Source organism: Sapajus apella, unplaced genomic scaffold (genome assembly GCF_009761245.1).
Source record: "Sapajus apella isolate SASKATOON/1434 unplaced genomic scaffold, GSC_monkey_1.0 scaffold170, whole genome shotgun sequence".
Lineage (NCBI taxonomy): Eukaryota > Metazoa > Chordata > Mammalia > Primates > Cebidae > Sapajus > Sapajus apella.
In genome coordinates, this window is record NW_022437110.1 from 1,716,542 (window position 1) to 1,735,745 (window position 19,204).

Here is a 19,204-nt window from a genome sequence, read left to right on the forward strand (position 1 = left end):
GATGATCTAAGAAAACCCCAAGGCATCACAAAAACAAACAAACAAAAAAAAGCCCTCCAAAAACCACTAAGTTAATTCAGCAAAGACACAGGATACAAGATCAACACACACAAAAAAACCGTATGTCCAGCTACTAGTAATGAACATGTAGAAATCAAAATTGAAACACAATGTCATTTACAATCACTTTAAGCCAAATGAAACACTGAGGCATAAATCTAAAACAGCATATACAGGACGTATACACTGTATACATCACACACTGCTGATGAAAGAAACCGAAGATGGCCTAAATAAACGGAGACACGTAAGCATTCAGAGACTGGAAGATTCAACATAGTCATTATGTCAATTTTCCACATTTTCATCTATGGGTTTAACATAATTCCTATCGAAATCACAAAGCCTTTTTGCTATCTACAGACAAGCTTATTAGAAATCTATCCGGCAAGGCCAACGACTCACAACATTGAAAGCCATTTAGAAAGTGAGGAATAAAGTGGGAGGAATCACTCTTTGATGTAACAGTTTGTCCTACAGTAATCAAGGCAGTGGAGTACTGGTGGAGGGAAAGGGAAAGACCAATGGGACAGAGCCAAGAACCCAGACACAGACCCATGCAAGCACATGCAAGTGATTTTCTTTACAAAAATGAAAATGCACTTTATATTCTAAATATTTTTTTTATTTTATGTATAGCATGATGCTTTGGTATTTTTAAAAACCCTTCTGGCTGAGATAAGACTGCCCCTTCCCAAGACTAGCCAATTCTTAGAGCCAAGGGCCCAGCCAGGAACATGTCTTTGATATGTAGAACTAACCAGAGCCGAACGTCCTCTACATGGACTACACACCCAGGAGGCAATATTCCTCTGCCTTAATCACCCCAGGGCCAGATGCCAAAAACTAGGGATCACCACCCCAATTATCCAAAGTCCACTGAAATTATTCTAAATGGTTACTAGAAAATGTGTTCTCTCATGGGTCATTCATTAAAAAAAAAATCTCCATGGGTAGAAGTGCTTGTTTCACTAGACAAGTTATAAAACAGTTAAATAAAATATTACAGATAAAATAGCATTAGACAAAACTAACTAGATTGTCTTAGTCAAAGGAATTACACATTGATGACAATCAGACCCACTTCAGTAAAAAACAGAAAGTAATCCCTTATAAAATAAGCACTAAAAGGCTTTTATTCACTTGATAAGTATTTGCTGCTACTAAACTCTAATATGACTAAATGCCACAACACTTTAATGCATTATATCAAAATATATTTTCACCAGGTAAAAAAGGCTTTTCATGGTCCACCAACTAAGGACAATCAAATACTTCACAATCTAAAACCCAAAGACTGACTACTCTAAAAAACAACATCAGGAAGACTGCCCTTGCCACCAACTACAAAACTTTGGAATCTCAAAGCTTAAGTTCATAATCTCACAAATTAGAAGAGCCCCTCCAGACTCTCAAAACTATACACCCATTAGAAACTTTAAGGTAACGCTAACCAAAACAACTTTCTCCCCAAAAGCAGACAACATCCCAGATGTGAACAGCTTACCCAAGATCACAAATGAAGACTTCTCTATCATGAGACTCTTAACCTCTTATTTTTTCCCCTTACTTCTGCCTCTATAAACAATAATGTAAATAGCAACCTCCCTTAAAAAGGAGGTCATTATATACACTCATGGGGTATACTTTTTCAATAAGATTTTATAGCCAACCTTATACATGGAATATTATGCCTTAATAAACAAAAGATAAAGGGTAGATATACATAAAAATTTTAACAGCACCTTTGTTAATCCATCATCAGTCAGAAACAAAACACTGGTTCACCGCTCTTGACTTACATCATGGCTTAAAGAGAACACTGCCAAGAGGCCTTTACCCTTCTAGATAGATATAATTAGTTAGGTCTCTTTTCCCATGGTTTAGAGTAAATGAGACTATAATTAAATATGTATCCCTCCTAATAGGCTCTAGAATAGATTCTACTACAAAGCCTCTGATTACACAACAGACTTCTTTAAATTCTCTTGCTAAAGTTGTGCTAGGTAATAAAATTGCTCTAGATTACTTACTGACTAGACTAGGAAAGAAAAAACAACATACAGTTGCTGACACTACTTATTACATGTGGATAAATACATCAGATATTATAAAGACTCAGTTGCAGAAGATAAGCAAACAGGCTGTTGGGTTAAAATGAGTAAACTCTTTATCTGACTCATTCTTTGATCTATTTGATTTTCACTGGCTTGGTTCATGGAAACCCTGGCTAAAGAACATACTTCAAACTTTTGGTATTAACCTCCTAATAGTCGTTAATAGTAGTCTCCCTGGTACACTGCACTCTCTCAAAAGTTTTAAATGTTTACATACAGCTATCTATAAAATGCCAGCTGAGTGTGGTGGCTCACACTTGTAATCCCAGCACTTTGGGAGCCTGAGGCAGGAGGATCACTTGCATCCAGTCTGGACAACATAACGAGAGCCTGGGCAACATAGTGAGATCCAGCCTGGGCAACATAGAGAGGTCCCCGTCTCTACAAAAAAATAAAAAATTAGCTGAGTGTGGTGGCACACACCTGTAGTCTCAGCCACTTGGGAGGCTGAGGTGGGAGGATTGCTTGAGCCTGGGAGGTTGAGGCCGCAGTGAGCCATGATCATGTCACTGCACTCCAGTCTGAGTGACAGAGCAAGACCCTGTCTCAAAAATAAAAAAGTCAGTCACTCCTTCACTTAAAACAACAAAAGTTAAAAAAAAATTAAAAATAAAAAGTGTGACCATGAAAAACACCATAGCCCATAAATAACATGAGACTAAAAACCCAAAATGACCAAAATGACAGTAACTGAGAGTGGCACTAAAGCCCTAAGCTTTGGCCACACTCTCACCTAAGTGAAACCTGATCAAAAGGAGGAAATTGTTAAACAAGGTGATGAGAGACTATTGTTTTAGACTAAATTCAGACACTAGGCTTCAACAGAGCAGTCTAATCCAAAATAAAGTTACTCATACTAAATGCAAAATAATCAAACTAAAACTTCTTAAAAAAAAAAAAAAACGGATAGATGCTAAAACAGACCAACTTGTTTTCTTCTCCTATTAAAACAAACAAAAAATCCCAACACAAAGAGGTCCCCTCCACTCTAACCCTTACCAAAAAAATAACTTAAAGTCCTTGTTGCCACCTGACAAAACTCACTGTTCTGCCATTTCCCAGTGAGACTTGAGACCAAATAAATACATTTACAATGGTGACAAAGTGACATCAATGCCTAAGGTTTTGGTCAACCTCTTAATCTTGACAGGTTGACCAAAGGGGAAAATTGTTAAATTGAGCTTAGCCTAAAGATACCTCCTTTCATATTTTAAGTTGAGCACATAGTAAACTGTAACCTAACTAGATGTGTAAACAGACTATACCCACTCATTCCAGTCACCAAGTTTCAGCCCATCAAAGGCAACCGACTGCTCAAATCATGTTCAAAGAGGACCAATGCCCAGCTGTAATCAGTGTGGCCATTTCTGTACCTTGCTTCCGTTTTCTACACGTCACTTTCCTCTTTCTGTCCATAAATCTTCCTTGACCATGCAACAGCACCTGAGTCTCTCTAAACCTCTTCTGGTTCAGGGGCAGCCCCATTTGCAAATTGTTCTTTAAAACTCTGTTAAATTTGTCTAAAATTTTTTTCTTTTCTTTTTCAAAACAGCATCTCCCTCTAGTTACCCAGGCTGGAGTGCAGTGGCGTAATCATGGCTAAATGCATCAACCTCCCAGGCTCAATCAATCCTCCCACCTCAGACTCCTGCGTAGCTGGGAGTACAGGCTCACGCCATCATCCCTGGCTAATTTTTGTATTTTTTATAGAGATAAGGTTTTGCCATGTTGCCCATGCTGATCTCAAACTCCTGGGCTCAAGCAACCTGCCCACCTCACCCTCCCAAAGTGCTGAGATTACAAGAGTGAGCCACTGTGTCTAACCAAAAAAATATTTTTAACAGTGGTGCTGGCAAGGGTATGGAAAAATAGATCTCACACATTGCTGATGGAATGTAAAATAACACAGCCACCATGGAATGAGTTTGCAGTAGTTTCTTATAAAACTAAACATATTTACCACATGACCCAGTAATTATGTTGTTGGGTTTTTAAAACAGAGGAATGAGAAAACTTATGGCCACACCAAAACCTGTACATGAATATTCACAGTTGCTTTATTCTTTTTTTTTTTTTTTTTTTTGTATTTTTAGTAGAGACGGGGTTTCACCACGTTGACCAGGATGATCTCGATCTCTTGACCTCGTGATCCACCCGCCTCGGCCTCCCAAAGTGCTGGGATTACAGGCGTGAGCCACCGCGCCCGGCCTCACACTTGCTTTATTCTTATGGCAAGAATTGGAAAAACCTCAAACGTCCTTAAATAGGTAAATGTTCAGTGGAATACTCCTTAGTAATAAAATGAAATGAACCACCGATACATGCAGCTTGTACTGGCTTAGATGGCTCCTAAGAACACTATGGTAAGTAGAAAAAGCCAATCGCAAAAGGTCATATACTGTATGATTCCATTTTCTAACACCCCGGAAATGACAAAGCTGCGGAGATGAAGACGGGTCACTAGCTGGCAGGCAGAGTGTTCAAGGCAGGTATGGCTGCGAGGGAGCAGCATAGGGCCACCGCTGCAGGGCAGTGGGACAGGTCAGTTCTGTGTTCTCATCACAGCAGTAGTTACACAAACCTACACATGGGATCAAACTGCAGAGAACCACACACACACTACATGTAAAACTGTGAAGCAAGGTATATACTGACATAGTGTAACAGTGTTACACTATGTCAATTTCCTGGTTGACTATACTTATAAAGATGTCCCACTCTAGGGGAAGATGAAGGAAAGAGTCAAGCCAATCTATGTACTATCTTTACAATATCTTGTAAGGGAAGAAATTTTATAATAAATATCTTTCTAATCATAGAAATTCTAAACATACAAAAGGTAGACAAGAGATAAAACTCCTATAATCCCAAGACTGATCCAAAGATAACCACTTTTAACACTTTTGTATATTTATTTCTAGTCATTTTAAAAGCATAATTTTTTGGTAAGTTTAAGGGAGAAAGAAGGTAAACATGGTGGAGTGATTACAGTTTAATATCCTTTTTTCTCTTAAGCTTATAATAATACATAACTTGACATAAGGTTTTTCCAAAGCAAAGAGAGACAGAGGTCTCACTCCGTCTCCCAGGCTGGAGTGCAGTATGAGTGATCTCGGCACACTTCAGCCTCCACCTCCCAGGCTCAAGTGATACTCCCACTTCACCCTCCTGAGTACCTGGGACCACAATACGGGTATGCACCACCGTGCCCAGCTAATCTTTTGTGTTTCTGGTAGAGATGGAGTTTTGCCACGTTGTCCAAGCTGGTCTCGAACTCCTAAGCTCAGGCAATCTACCCACCTTGGTCTCTCAGAGTACTGGAATTACAGGTATGGCCACCGCACCTGGCCTCTGTGACCGTATTTTAATGGGTGCTTAGTCATTCTCTTAACCCCTCTCTAGCCAAGTCATTTCAGGGGAGGCAATATAACAAAACGGTTCAGAATGTAGACCAAAGCCAGATTTCTGTGTTCAAACCTCATTCCCATCTCTTCCTAGTATAACCTTGAGTAAGCTACTATTCCTGTGTGTCTCAGCTGTTTCACTAAGAAATGGGAATCTTAATTAGCATACTATGTACACACTTACAGGGTTGCTAGGAAGATTAAATGAATCAATAAAATATTTAGAAGAATGTCTGGCATATGGTAAACAGTCATTTATTATGTTGGGGGGGTGTATTTAGTATTCTGTATTCTTGAAATGGTCTTTTATCTACCCTTCCCAAAAGGTTCTCTAAAAAACAAACAAAAAAATAAGCCACTTCTCAGTCTGCACTGAGAACACTGTCCCCTGAAATCAGTTCTCACCACAGGTGATCTTAACAACCTGTCCCAGGTATGTCATGAATATACCTCCACTGTGGTCAAAGCATCCCAAGACCCAAAAGGGGCCCCACACCCTCATCTTTGCCCAGTGATACATGTGGCTGATGCAGCAAATCTGGAACTCTCTGTGGAACCAGTTTAGGAAAACTAACCCTAGGAAGATCAAAGTTAAACAGAAATCAGATCCATCAAAAATTACTGAAGTGGGCCAGGAGTGGCAGTTCACATCTGTAATCCCAGAACTTTGGTAGGCTGAGGTGAGCAGATCACCTGAAGCCAGGAGTTCGAGACCAGCCTGGCCAACATGGAGAAACCCCATCTCTACTACAAATACAAAAATCGGGTGGGCATGGTGATGTGCACCTGTAATCCCAGCTGCTCAGGTGGATGAGGCAAGGGAAATGCTTGAACCTGGGAGGCAGAGGTTGCAGTGAGACAAAATCCCACCACTGTACTCCAGCCTGGGCGACAAGAGCAAGACTCCAACTCAAAAAAAAAAAAAAAAAATTACTGAAGTGATCCAGTTGGTTTCCATAGTTCTTCACCAATAATTGCTTAATTTCACTTTGGGAAAAAATATAGTGTCAGGATGATGGGGTTTATCCATTATGTACAAAGACCCCATGCATTAGAAGAGAGGAGAAGCAGGGATTTAAATGGACTATCTGACAAATATGGGAAGCTATTGCTAAAAACTTAAAACTAGTTCCAAGAAAGAAAATATCTGAGCAAAAATAAATGTGCAAAAAAATAATATATTTTTAAAAAACACCTGAATGTGCCACTGAGTCACCACTGGCTCATGATTGTGCTTTAACACACATCTTACCTTTTCTCTGATTACAGCTGGTTTTAGAGGCCCAACTCAATCGCAGACTCTGATAATTTGTATCTTCATCACAGACCAGTGTTCTAGTCAAACAAAAATCTATAACTGCCATTAAAAAAGGGGGGAGGAATGTAAACACCACGCTAATAAGAAATCATTGCATAAAAATCACAATGCATAATGATAAACCAATTTGAAACACGCAGCCTTAAGAATTAGTGAATAGGCAGAAATGTTTGGCCACGCACTGACCACTCCTTCTGCTCAGGACAGGGAGTTGGTGGTCACATCCTTTCTTGCTGACTACCGGGAGTCTCTGGGTGTAAAGAATGGCCTACCTGGACTGCACCCAAAAGAGTAACGTTCTCCAAAAGAACACCATTACAACAGTAGTACAGAAGAGCAACTGCTGCACGGGACTACCAGAATTCAAATCCCGCATCTATGTGTGTGCCTGTGGGTGGGTCTGGGTGTCTGGGTACGTGCACGTCTGTTTGGATGGGTGTGTGTGTCTGTGTGTGTGCATCTGTATGTGTGGGTGCGTGTGCGTGTGCCTGGCTGGATAAGCTGCCAAGTATCTCTGTGCTTTGGTATCCTCATTGGTGGCCTGCCTCCTCCCCTCCACCACACATTTTCCCTTACACAATCTAAGCACTGGGGATCTCCCGTTGGCAATACTCACTCCCCTAGGCCACCTCTTCACTTATTGCCCCATTTCCTCTACCCCACTACAGCAAAGCGCCTGTGGAATGCTGTCTGCCACCACTGGTTCTGGGTTCACCTCGTCCCATTCTTTCCTTGAGGCCATTCCAAGCAGACACTTGCTTCCACCAAAGCTGCTCTCGTCAAGGTCACTGACAACAACCCGCTGGGGGTTCCCCCTGACCCACCATGGGCATCTGATGCACTCCTCCACTCCATCCCCTCAAGACCCTTTCCTACTGGGTGGCTAGGCCTCTGTGTTTACTGGCTTTCCTCCCACTGCCCTGGAGGCCCCTCTGCAGCTCTTATTGCCCACCTTTAAACACCAGGGCCACCCTCCCTCTGTGTGTTTCCAGAAGAGCTCGGCCAGGTTCCTGGCTTCTAATGCCAGTCACCGGCTGATGCCCCCGCCACCTGCTCCCTGGCCCTGGTCTCCAGGCTAACACAACCAGTTGCTTCCACGACACTTCCACCTGAATATCTAGTTGACCTGTACCTGAAATTATAAAGACCTTTTCACCTGCCGAGCATCTCTCTCTCCCACCAGGACATAGCAGCCATGAGGACTGGACTTCGTCTTATTCACCAGTGTACTGCCAGCATTGAGAAGAGTGCCTGGCACATGCATTAGGTTTTCAAATGTAAATTATTGAATGCAGAAAACTCACTGATTAAGCAATCTGACAAAGTAATCAGAGACACATTTGCAGAAGACCAGATGACAAAGTGGCCTGCTCCAGAGTTGACATGGTGTCCTGCTACATGGTATCTTCAGAACTGAGATGGCCTGAGCTCTTCCCCACACCTGCCTCCCTCCAGTCACAGAACTCCACCTGGCAGTCCCAAAGCTGTTTCCCGCAAGACCCAGTGGAACACCCGGAATACTTCCTGCAACCCAGCTTGCCCTAAAGCATGAAATGGTGTACTCAGAGGAGGTGGTGGTGAGCCGAGTATGGGAGAAACCACATAGACCTACTTTTCTAAATTCCGTCTTCCAAAATGGGAAGAGATGGGGAGGAGGAGAAAAACGATTCCTGAGTGAGGTGAGTAAGCCAATAAATACAGTTCCGTAGTTTATGCCAGGAGGTGAAACGGAGAAGTATCTTACCATATTTGACATCTGGAACTGTGACAGAACTCTCTGCAATGTTGGTGGACAGAATAATCTGTTAAACACCAAAGACAAAAGCTGACATTCCTACTATATTCTGGACATCATTAGGCAAAGTTCTAAAAAATGTAAAAATTATTTTAAAGCTTCTGAATGTAAGTACTGAACTCAGATTTCAAAATTAGCCATTTTTCTATTTTATACACATCACAACTCATCAAGAAGCCCCTGATGAATGGCAAACCAGCCACATACAACACAGCAGGAGCTTAAACACAGGCAGACAAGACACAGGCAAAGGGAGCTGCTCCTGACTGCTGCTACGGTAGCTTTGGTAGGGTGGAGAGGGGTCTGGGAACTGCTCCAGGGCAAAAGCCATAACCAGGTTTCTAGAAGAAGGGCTGCAGCTTGTACTTGCCCTAGAATACCACTCAAGGCTGCTCCTGAGGATTCCAAAGCAATCAAGGGGGAAAGGCTGTCGGCTCAGAGCCCCTGATCACCTCAAGCAGCTCTAGAAGGGTCTTGTTAAAACAACTCCATCATTCACACATAATTTGAGATTTTAAAAATCCTCCTGAAGCAGGACCTAGAATATGGCTTCTAACTAGAGTCACAAGAGTGGTTTCAGGCACATCGGAACAGTCCCAAAGTTGGAGAAATGCTAAAGAAGAATTAAAACGTATCACAATTCCTGAATTGAGGAAATAAAAAAATCTTAGCTTTTTAGCAAACTGATTTACAAAATAAAACACAAAACTAAACAACGTATCTGGCTCATTAGGTAAATTTTTTTGTTTTTTGTTTTTTGAGACAGTCTCACTCCGTTGCCCAGGCTGGAGTGTGGTGACATGGTCTCAGCTCACTGCAACCTCCATCTCCTGGGTTCAAGAAATTCGTCTGCCTCAGCCTCCCAAGTAACTGGGACTACAGGTGTGCACCACCACGCCTGGCTAATTTTTGTATTTTTAGTAGGGACGGGGTTTCACCATATTGGCCAGGCTGGTCTCAAACTCCTGAGCTTGTGATCTGCCCATCTCAGCCTCCCAAAGTGCTGGAATTACAGGTATGAGCCACCGTGCCCGGCCTAGGTATATATTTAAGGGACTAACCACCAAGTACAGAATACACTGCTGAAATGTGAAACTTTTTTCTTTTATTCATTTTTCTTTTTGAGACAGAGTCTTGTTCTGTCACCCAGGCTGGAGTGCATTGGTGTGATCTTGGCTCACTGCAGCCTCGACCTCACAGACACAAGCCTCCCACCTCAGCCTCCCAAGTAGCTGGGACTACTGGTGTGTGCCACAACACCCAGGTAATTTGTATATTTTTTGTGGAGACAGGGGTTTCACCATGCCACCCAGGCTGGTCTCAAACTCCTGAGCTCAAACAATTCACCCACCTCAGCCTCCCAAACTGCTGGAAACATAGGCATGATGCACAATACCTGGAAAATTTTTTTTTCATGAGTAGAGTCTCTAAGGAAAATTTACCTAAAGTGCTTAGAACTTGTCTTCCCAGTTTTCCTACCTTTCTGTACCCAGGAACTGGACTTAAAAATATATTATTCTGTTCTTCTAAAGCCACACTTGAATGAAGCGGATAGACCTGCAACCTGAGAAGTTACTAAAATGAAACATCCATAAAGAATAGATATATATGAGATACAAATATAAATATTGAGATAATTAAAATCATTTAAGACAGAAACAATGCAACAGTTTAGAAGAATACAGCTATATCATTTTCAACATACCTTTTATGAACCAAGTTGGTGAGAAGTTCATGCATATAGTTTATTTCAGCCAGACCTGGGGAAGAAAAAAGTGCAGGAGGGAAATAAACATGTTTGTATTTACTGCTAGAAATCAACCTTTAAATTGAAATGACATATCTTTCAAAGAAGGCCCTACCAGTTTGACTTTTTTATCCTCTTCGCCTAAATATGCCAGAAATACAAGTAAAAGTACACAGTGACACTGATTAGTAGTAACTCAAAAGTATGGGGAAAAACCATATTCTTCCAGTTTCCCTTTACACAGCAGTGATTCCCTGTGGGTGTTGGCTGTATGATAATTTTTGTATTTTTCCCCCCAGATTTTACAAATTTTCTATAATGAGCATGCAAAATCTTTACAATCAAAAAATAACATTTGTAAGTAAAGTCTTGGTCATGAGGATGTGCTAAGCCATTTCTATCAGGCCTCCGCCTGTCTGCTGAAAGCTAGGCTAGCATGTGCTTTTGCCTCACCCTGATTCTCAAATCTGAGTTTGTATATGGGTTGAACTGTGTCCCCTAAAAAGACGTATTGAAGTTCTAACCCCAGTAATCTGGAATGTGGTGTTATTTTGAAATAGAGTCATTGCAGATGTAATTAGTTAAGATGAAGTTATATTAGAACAGGGTGGGCCCTTCATCCAAAATGACTGGTGTCCATATAAGAAGGGAAGAGGCACAGACACAGGGAATGCCATGTGACAACAGAGACAGGGGTGATGCAGCCACAGGTCAGGGAGCACCAGGGACTGATGGCCACTACTAGGAGCTGGAAGGAGGAAGAGGCTCAGAAAGAGAATGGCCCTGCTGACAACTTGATTTTGAACACTTAGCCTCAAAAACAGGGAGAGAATAAATGACTTCTTTTAAGCCACCTAGTTTGTGGCACTTTGTTGCAGCAGCCCTAGAAAACCAATATAGAACTGTTCATAAGAGATCAGTTAACACACAAACATGTATCAGACTTGAATTCACATGAACATATTAAGACAGCAGTCCTAAATGTAAAATATCACTTCTAAATATTTTCTTCAGCCAATGTTTAGCAGGTAAAAATTAATTATCATCTAGGAGCAGTGGCTCACGCCTATAATCCCAACACTTTGGGAGGCCAAGGCAGGTCGATCACTTGAGCCTGGCAGTTGGACACCAGCCTTGGCAACAGAGTGAAACCCTGTCTCTACAAAAAAAATACCAAAAAAAAAAAAATTGGCCACACATAAGGGTGCACGTCCACAGTCCCAGATACTCGGGAGGCTGAGGTGGAGCTATCTCTTCACTGCAGGAGGTAGAGGCTGCAGGGAGTCAGGGTCACACCACTATACTCCAGCCTGCGTAACGGAGCAAGACCCTTTCTAAAAATAAATAAATAAAAATAATAAAAAGTATTTATCTCATGTTAGGTAATCTTAAGCTAGTATCAACATGGCTCTACTCTGGTGATTTTTTCCCCTTAATACAACATTATCGACTACAGTAGTCATTTGATAAATATTTTCCAGGGCAAATATAACACCACCCCACTGTCAGCTAACAGCTGCTCCCTGCATGTAAACAAATCCTTGTCACCTAAGCAAAACATGACAAAAGTCTGAAACTTGTATGTTGCATTCCAAAATTAAGCTATTTTCATTGCATGTTTTCATTCTCCATTATTGTAAGAACAAATCCGTTTATGCTCTATATTATAACAGAAATACTCGAATTATTGTTATAATATTTCATCAAGCTATACCACTTGATTAAAAAATCAAGTAATTTTGAAAAAGTACAATTTAACATAAATTCATCTTTTCAAAAAGGTATTTTAAAAGCCTGTTTTCTCAAACACTGAGGAAGAAACTCAAGGATTACTCTAATGATTCTCATGGTATTACAATAACAGTATGTTTTACTATTACTAAATAAGTTTTCAAGGCAAACTGATGAGTTACCTCATATTTATAACCATGTATGTAAAATGTAAATTTAACAAAGCCAAATATTTTACTGGAAATTTTGAAGGTGGCAAGACTGCCTTCAAAAAGTGGAACTTTGGCTGGGCATGGTGGCGCCTGCCTGTAATCCCAGCTACTCGGGAGGCTGAGGCGGGAGAATCTCTTGAATCCACAAGGCGGAGGTTGCAGTGAGCTGAGATCGTGTCACTGTACTCCAGCTGGGGCAACACAGAGAGACTCTGTCTCAAAAAACAACAACAACAAAATTTTGATTTTTTTTTTTTTTTTTTTTTTTTGAGACAGAGTTTCACTCTTGTTACCCAGGCTGGAGTGCAATGACGCGATCTCGGCTCACCGCAACCTCCGCCTCCTGGGTTCAGGCAATTCTCCTGCCTCAGCTTCCTGAGTAGCTGGGATTACAGGCACGCGCCACCATGCCCAGCTGATTTTTTGTATTTTTAGTAGAGACGGGGCTTCACCATGTTGACCAGGATGGTCTCGATCTCTTGACCTCGTGATCCACCCGCCTCGGCCTCCCAGAGTGCTGGGATTACAGGCGTGAGCCACCGCGCCCGGCCTGAACTCTTAATTATTAAGAAGAAATCTTTTTAGAAATACAAGGGTTATAATAAAAAGCCAAACTGAAAGTTACATTTGTTCACATGTTCAAAGTGTAAAAAGAATAAAGTCCTATGGAGAATAGCATTTTCACAATCTGCACAAACTTAGCCTCTCTCCAGAGTATTATGATTCCAAGTCACAAAATTATGACACTCTTACCTGGCAAAAACACCAGCACGCTGCTTCGCTCAGACACAAACTGGGCACCTGCCCAGGCCTTCTTCCTGTTAAAAATGTAATGTGCACAAATATTAATAAAGGCTATAGTAGCTACTGCTTCTCTACAATCGTAACATTACAAGCTTTTAATCCTGAAGGGCTTGTACAGGTCATCCAAAGTAATGTTCTTTATTTTGCATAAGAAAACAGAAGCCTAAAGAGATGAGAAAACATCCAAGGCCCCATGGTCATTCAGGGGACCTTAAGCCTTTTGACTCATTATTTTCTTCTATCAAAACTTACCATCTGCAGAAGTTTTCCTTGAAATTTAGTTACTGTAATCCAGAACTTCAAAGTAAAAATCATTTAAAATAAACTGACAGAAGAGCAGAAGATCAAACACAGCATGTTCTCACTCAGGCGGGTGTTGAACAATGAGAACACATGGACACAGGGAGGGGAGCACTACACACTGGGGTCAGTTGGGGGGAAATAAGGGAGGGACGGTGCGGGGTGGGGAGTTGGGGAGAGATAGCAAGGGGAGAGATGCCAGATGTAGGTGATGGGGAGGAAGGCAGCAAATCAAACTGTCACGTGTGTACCTATGTAACAATCTTGCATGTTCTTCACATGTACCCCAAAACATAAATGCAACAAAATAAATGGAAAAATAAAATAAAATATAAATAACTACAAGCAAAATTTAAACTTTCAGGAGTCCAAACTATTAGAAAGAATTTGTACAGACCAAAATGTCAAATCTACTCGCCTCCCTGCCACTGTCAATATATTTACTTTTGTGTGAATTTAGAACTTTCACTCCTCCATAAACCTGTGAGCCCTTCCTACATGCCAGGCCCTCCTCTGTGCAGTCAGGATACAGCAATAACAAGACAGCCAAGCTCCCTGCTCTTTGGAGCTTACATTCTAACTGGAGAGACAGACAAGAAACAAGAAACAGGCAAGGCACCTTCAGCTTAGCAGTAAGACCTAAAAGAAACACATGGGGAAACACGATAAGCAGTGCTAAGGGAGGGTATGTGTGTGGAGTGCTCTCAGTAGGGGTGGCTGGGAGAGACCTCTCTGGAGAAGTAATGGGAGCTGAGGAGGCAGCCATGGAAAAGCCATGCAGTGTCAATTCAGGCAATGCCTGGGAACAGTCACTACAAAGGAGAAAGAGGTATGAGGGGTAAACCAGCATCCATGGTCACTGCTCCTGCTGCTCATCCATCTCTCCCTGTGAGCTGTTGAGATTTACTCAGGGTGGCTGGCAAAATGTTTGCAAAATATTAGGGAAAGTTATAGTCTCAAACCTTTTGGAAGGCCTAAAGGTTTTATTGGGGCAGGTTGAAGGCAGCTGGTCCACTATGTTAGAGAAAAGATAGGGATGATAAAAGGCTTTCCCAGTTTAAATCTACTTATCCCACATCACTGTGTCTCTGTTTACTCCAGTAAACTCTGTGCTCACCTGAGACGTTTATTACTACCTGCAGACATTTGGCGTGCTATGATGGGTATTACGTCAGGGTCACCACCTCGTCCCTGTCTTTTCCCTAACATAATGGACCAGCTGCCTTCAACCTGTCCAATAAAACCTTTCGGCCTTCCAAAAGGTTTAAGACTAATCTATAACTTTCCCTAATATTTTGCTAATATTTTGCCAGCTACCCAGAGTCAGTCTCAACAGTGAGCCACACCTATGGCCTGAGGTGGCGGCCACCACCCTAAAAAACACAGGACTGCTTTGTAGACAGGCCTGCATGGGATGCTGGCAACAGCCAGGGGCGAACACCCGCTGCATCACAGCCCCACCCAGAGGAGAGGTTCACACACAGTGAGCGGGGAAGGGAGCTCTTCCAGTGAGCAGAGGTCAGGCAGTCCATCTGCTGGTATCACTTCCTGTGGAAGGACACATGGCCATGAGATTGGGTTCACCCCAATCAACAGGCAGAGGCTAATAGCTTGGTCAGCTGGTCAGAGATGTGGAAATGACAAGGTTGATAATAAGGAGATCTGATGCAGAGGTATCAATAAATGCCCACAAGGCCGCCACGGTGGAGGAGGCTTTCAGTCACCAGATGGGCAGAAGGCGCCGCCTGTGGACATGGGCCAGCCTCCTCCTCCAGTTCCCCCAGGGTTGGACGATGCAGAGTGGCCAGGTAGCAGGGATGAAGGCTTGCATACAAACTCAACACTTTCCAGAGATGAGGCTCATCTGGCTGCTACCACTGCTGAGTGCCAACCACACAACAGCAACGACTAGTGCCAAGTTCCAAATATGGCACAATTCCCTGGCGGACCAGCCCAACAAGCTGAAGACAGGTTGATTCCAACATGAAGGAGATACGGATTTACTGATTTACCCTCATGTAAATAGATACAGATGCTATTCTGGATTCAGATCTGCCTCCTCTGCACCTAAAGCTTCTGTCATATCCCCATTCATGGACCTACAGATGCCTTTCTTGATTCCATCATTTCCTGCACAGCGTGGCCTCCTGCCACAGTTTAGTGGTCAATGGACTCATGAAATTCAGTGGTATTACCATGCACCCAAAAGCAGCTGGCTTAAAAGAATGATGAAAATGCCTATTAAAGGCTCAGCTATTGTGCCACTCCCACAGGAAGTCATAAATGCCATAAATAATGAAATTCAAAGACAAGGTAAAATCTTGAAAGCAGAAAGAGAAAAATGACATGCCACATACAAAGAAAACCCCAATAAGATTAACAGCTGAATTATCAGCAGAAACAATGGAAGTCAGAAAGCAGTGGGATGTCATATTCAAAGTGTTCAAAGAAAAACAACCGTCAATCAAGATTCCTATATTCAGTAAAACTCTCAATAATGAAGACTAAATAAAGACCATCCCAGTCAAACAAAAAAATGAGAGCATTTCTTGGCAGCAGGCCCACCTTACTAAAAATACTGAAGGACGTTTTTTTGCACTGAAAACAGCTGACCCCAGAGGGTATTTCATATCCACATGAACAAAGAAAGACAATTGGTAAAGGTAATTAGGTAGTGACAAAGGATACTGTAAATACATATTTTGCCTCCTTCCTTCTCCTTAGGTGATTTAAAAACAAACTGTAAACAAAAATTAGCAGGGCATGGTGGCATGGACCTGTAGTCCCACCTACTCTGTGGTTGGAAAATCAACTGAGTCCAGAAGGTTGAGGCTGCAGTGAGCCATGGTCACACCACTGCACTCCAGTCTGCTCAATACAGTGAGACCTTGTCTAAAAAAAAAAAAAAAAAAAAAAAAGTAAAATGCTACATTGCAAAATATATATTAAATTCAAAAGAAAACAGTAAAAGAGAAACAGAGGAACAAAAAAAACCATAAGACATACAGAAAGCGAAAAACAAAATGGCCAAAGAAAAAAACTCTACTATATCAATGACAAAAATAAATGTCAATGGATTAAACAACCCAATCAAAAGGCAGAGACTGTTAGACTAATTTAAAAAAAATATGACCAGGCACAGTGGTTCACACATGTAATCCCAGCACTTTGGCAGACCAAGGCAGGTGGATCACAAAGTCAAGAGATCAAGAGATCAAAACCATCCTGGCCAACATGGTGAAATCCTGTCTTTACTAAAAATACAAAAATTAGGTGGGCATAGTGGCACACACCTTTGTCCCAGATACTCAGGAGGCTGAGACAGGAGAGTCAGGAGGTGAAGGCTGCAGTGAGCCAAGATCATGCCACTGCACTCCAGTATGGGTGACAGAGCAAGACTCCTTCTGAGGGGGAAAAAAAGATCCCACTCAGAATATGTTGTCTACAGGAGATACACTTTAGATGCAAAGATACCAAATAGACTGAAAGTAAAAGAATGAAAAAAATACGTGTCATGCAAACAGCAACTACAGAAAAGTGGAATGGCTATTCTAATACACAAAATATGTCTTAAAATTAAGTGTTACAAAAGATAAGAGGGGCATTTTACAATGATAAATGGATGAATCAATCAGGAAGATATAACAGGTATAAACATATATGCACCTAACAACAAAGAACCAAAATACATAAAACAAAAACTGACAGAAAAGATTGAAGAAATAGGCAATTCAGTAATAATTGTTGAGGACATCAATACCTCATTTTCAATAACATATAGAGCAACCAGGCAGAAGATCAAAAAGCAGATGACCTGAACAACACTGTAAGTTAACTAAACCAAAAATACATCTATAGACACTCCATCCAACAACAACAGAACGACATTATTCTCAAGTGCATATGTAATATTCTCCAGGACAGTCTACATGCTAGGCATACAACAAACCTTGATAAATTTTAAAAAACAGAAATCATACAAAATATGTTCTCCAAATACAATAGAATGAAATTCAAAATGTGTAATAGGAAAAATTGGGGGAAATTCACAAATATGTGCAAATTAAACACACTCCTAAAAACCAATAGGCCAAAGAAAAAAATCAAAACAGAAATTAGAAAATACTTTGAGATGAATGAAAATGAAGACACAACATAGCAGAACTCATGGGACACAGCTAAAGCAGAACTTAGAAAATATGGAAGGTGAATGAATAAACTGTGGTATATCCAGACAATGGAATTTAGCACTAAAAAGAAAAGAGCTATCTAAGTCATGAAAAGTCATAAAGGAAGCTAAATACATATTACTAAGTAGAAGAAGCCAACATATAAAGGATACATACTGTATAATTCCAACTACATACCATCCTGGAAAAGGCAAAACTATGGAGACAGATGCAGTGAAATTAGCACTGTAAAGGCTAAATCATATGGTATATGATTTTTTTTTTTTTTGAGATGGGAGTCTTGCTCTGTCGCCAGGCTGGAGTACAGTGGCATGATCTCAGGTTACTGGAACCTCTGCCTCTCAGGTTCAAGTGATTCCCCTGCCTCAGCCTCCCAAGTAGCTGAGACTACAGGTGCACACCACCATGCCCAGCTAATTTTTGGTATTTTAGTAGAAACAGGGTTTTACCATGTTGGCCAGGATGGTCTTGATCTCCTGACCTGGTAATCTGCCCACCTCGGCCTCCCAAAGTGCTGGAATTACAGGCATGAGCCTCTGTGCCCACCTGATATTTTTAAAATTATAGACTCTACCCACTACTTATAACCTTAAACTGTTCCTCAGGGAAAATGTTCCAATTTTCAAAGAACTAGCTTAATGAATAAACAGTAGATTACAGAAGGAGATTGCTTAGGATCAAAATATGTCTTTTGATAGTAAATACTAGCATTTCGATTGTAAATGAAAACAAACACAAGTAAAGCATTTCAACAGTTTCTACTAATGTAGGACTTAAAGTTTTAAGTTTTACCCCAGCATTATGAATAAGACTCCTATATGTCTGGAAAAACTATCTTCAGGCTATAAATCCTAGCTTTTAAAACTATCAGTCCTAAAACTGCACTCAGCATGGCTTTAACTATTTAAAATAGAAATATCCAATTAAAAAAATTCCAAATACTAACTTGATTTAAAAGTATATATAGTAACTACTGAAAATATACCTCTAGTTATATCTTCTTACAAAAACACTAAAAAGTTTCCAAATGAATAATTTTTAAAATTACATATACATTAAAGTGCATTACCAACTGAAGTGTCTCTTACCCACTCTCCTTCATATCCAAGTCATCAAACATCTGAATGAGAGAGAGAGCAACTTCATATATATCCTTAGTTATCACAGGTTCCTCCAGGAGATGACGAGAGAGCTAAAAACAGTAAAAGTAAAAAGTCACAATACCAAAATAGGATTACAGATGAAAACTGGGGTTGGATGGGAGTGGCTCTGTTAGTACAATACTGTAACAAATTCTCCAAATAAAAGTTCCTGATTTTTATTGGCAGTAATGTCTGAAAACGTGCTGTGTGCCAAGCACTGCTCAGGACAGCGGACACACAGAGTACCACACTCATCAATCTCCTCCCCCAGTCACCAGAGCAAGGGCCCAGATATGCACAGGCAGCATGTTTGGCAGGATGTTTATTTTGAAAACATCGATTAAGTCAAACCAAATGTCTATAGAGCCCAGGAGTAGTTCCCAA

The 19,204-nt window shown here is 41.1% G+C and overlaps 1 protein-coding gene across 1 annotated transcript in view; it reads right to left on the reverse strand.

The window, feature by feature from the left end:
• Positions 1–19,204, reverse strand: part of TDRD9 (tudor domain containing 9) — a 140,134-nt gene that overhangs the window by 52,468 nt on the left and 68,462 nt on the right. The window contains exons 8-13 of the mRNA XM_032267563.1: positions 18,767–18,870; positions 13,138–13,202; positions 10,400–10,454; positions 10,174–10,258; positions 8,644–8,701; positions 6,834–6,938 (exon numbers count right to left, since the gene is read on the reverse strand). Of these exons, the coding sequence (XP_032123454.1) occupies positions 6,834–6,938; positions 8,644–8,701; positions 10,174–10,258; positions 10,400–10,454; positions 13,138–13,202; positions 18,767–18,870 (472 nt within the window). The remainder of the gene's footprint in view (positions 1–6,833; positions 6,939–8,643; positions 8,702–10,173; positions 10,259–10,399; positions 10,455–13,137; positions 13,203–18,766; positions 18,871–19,204) is intronic.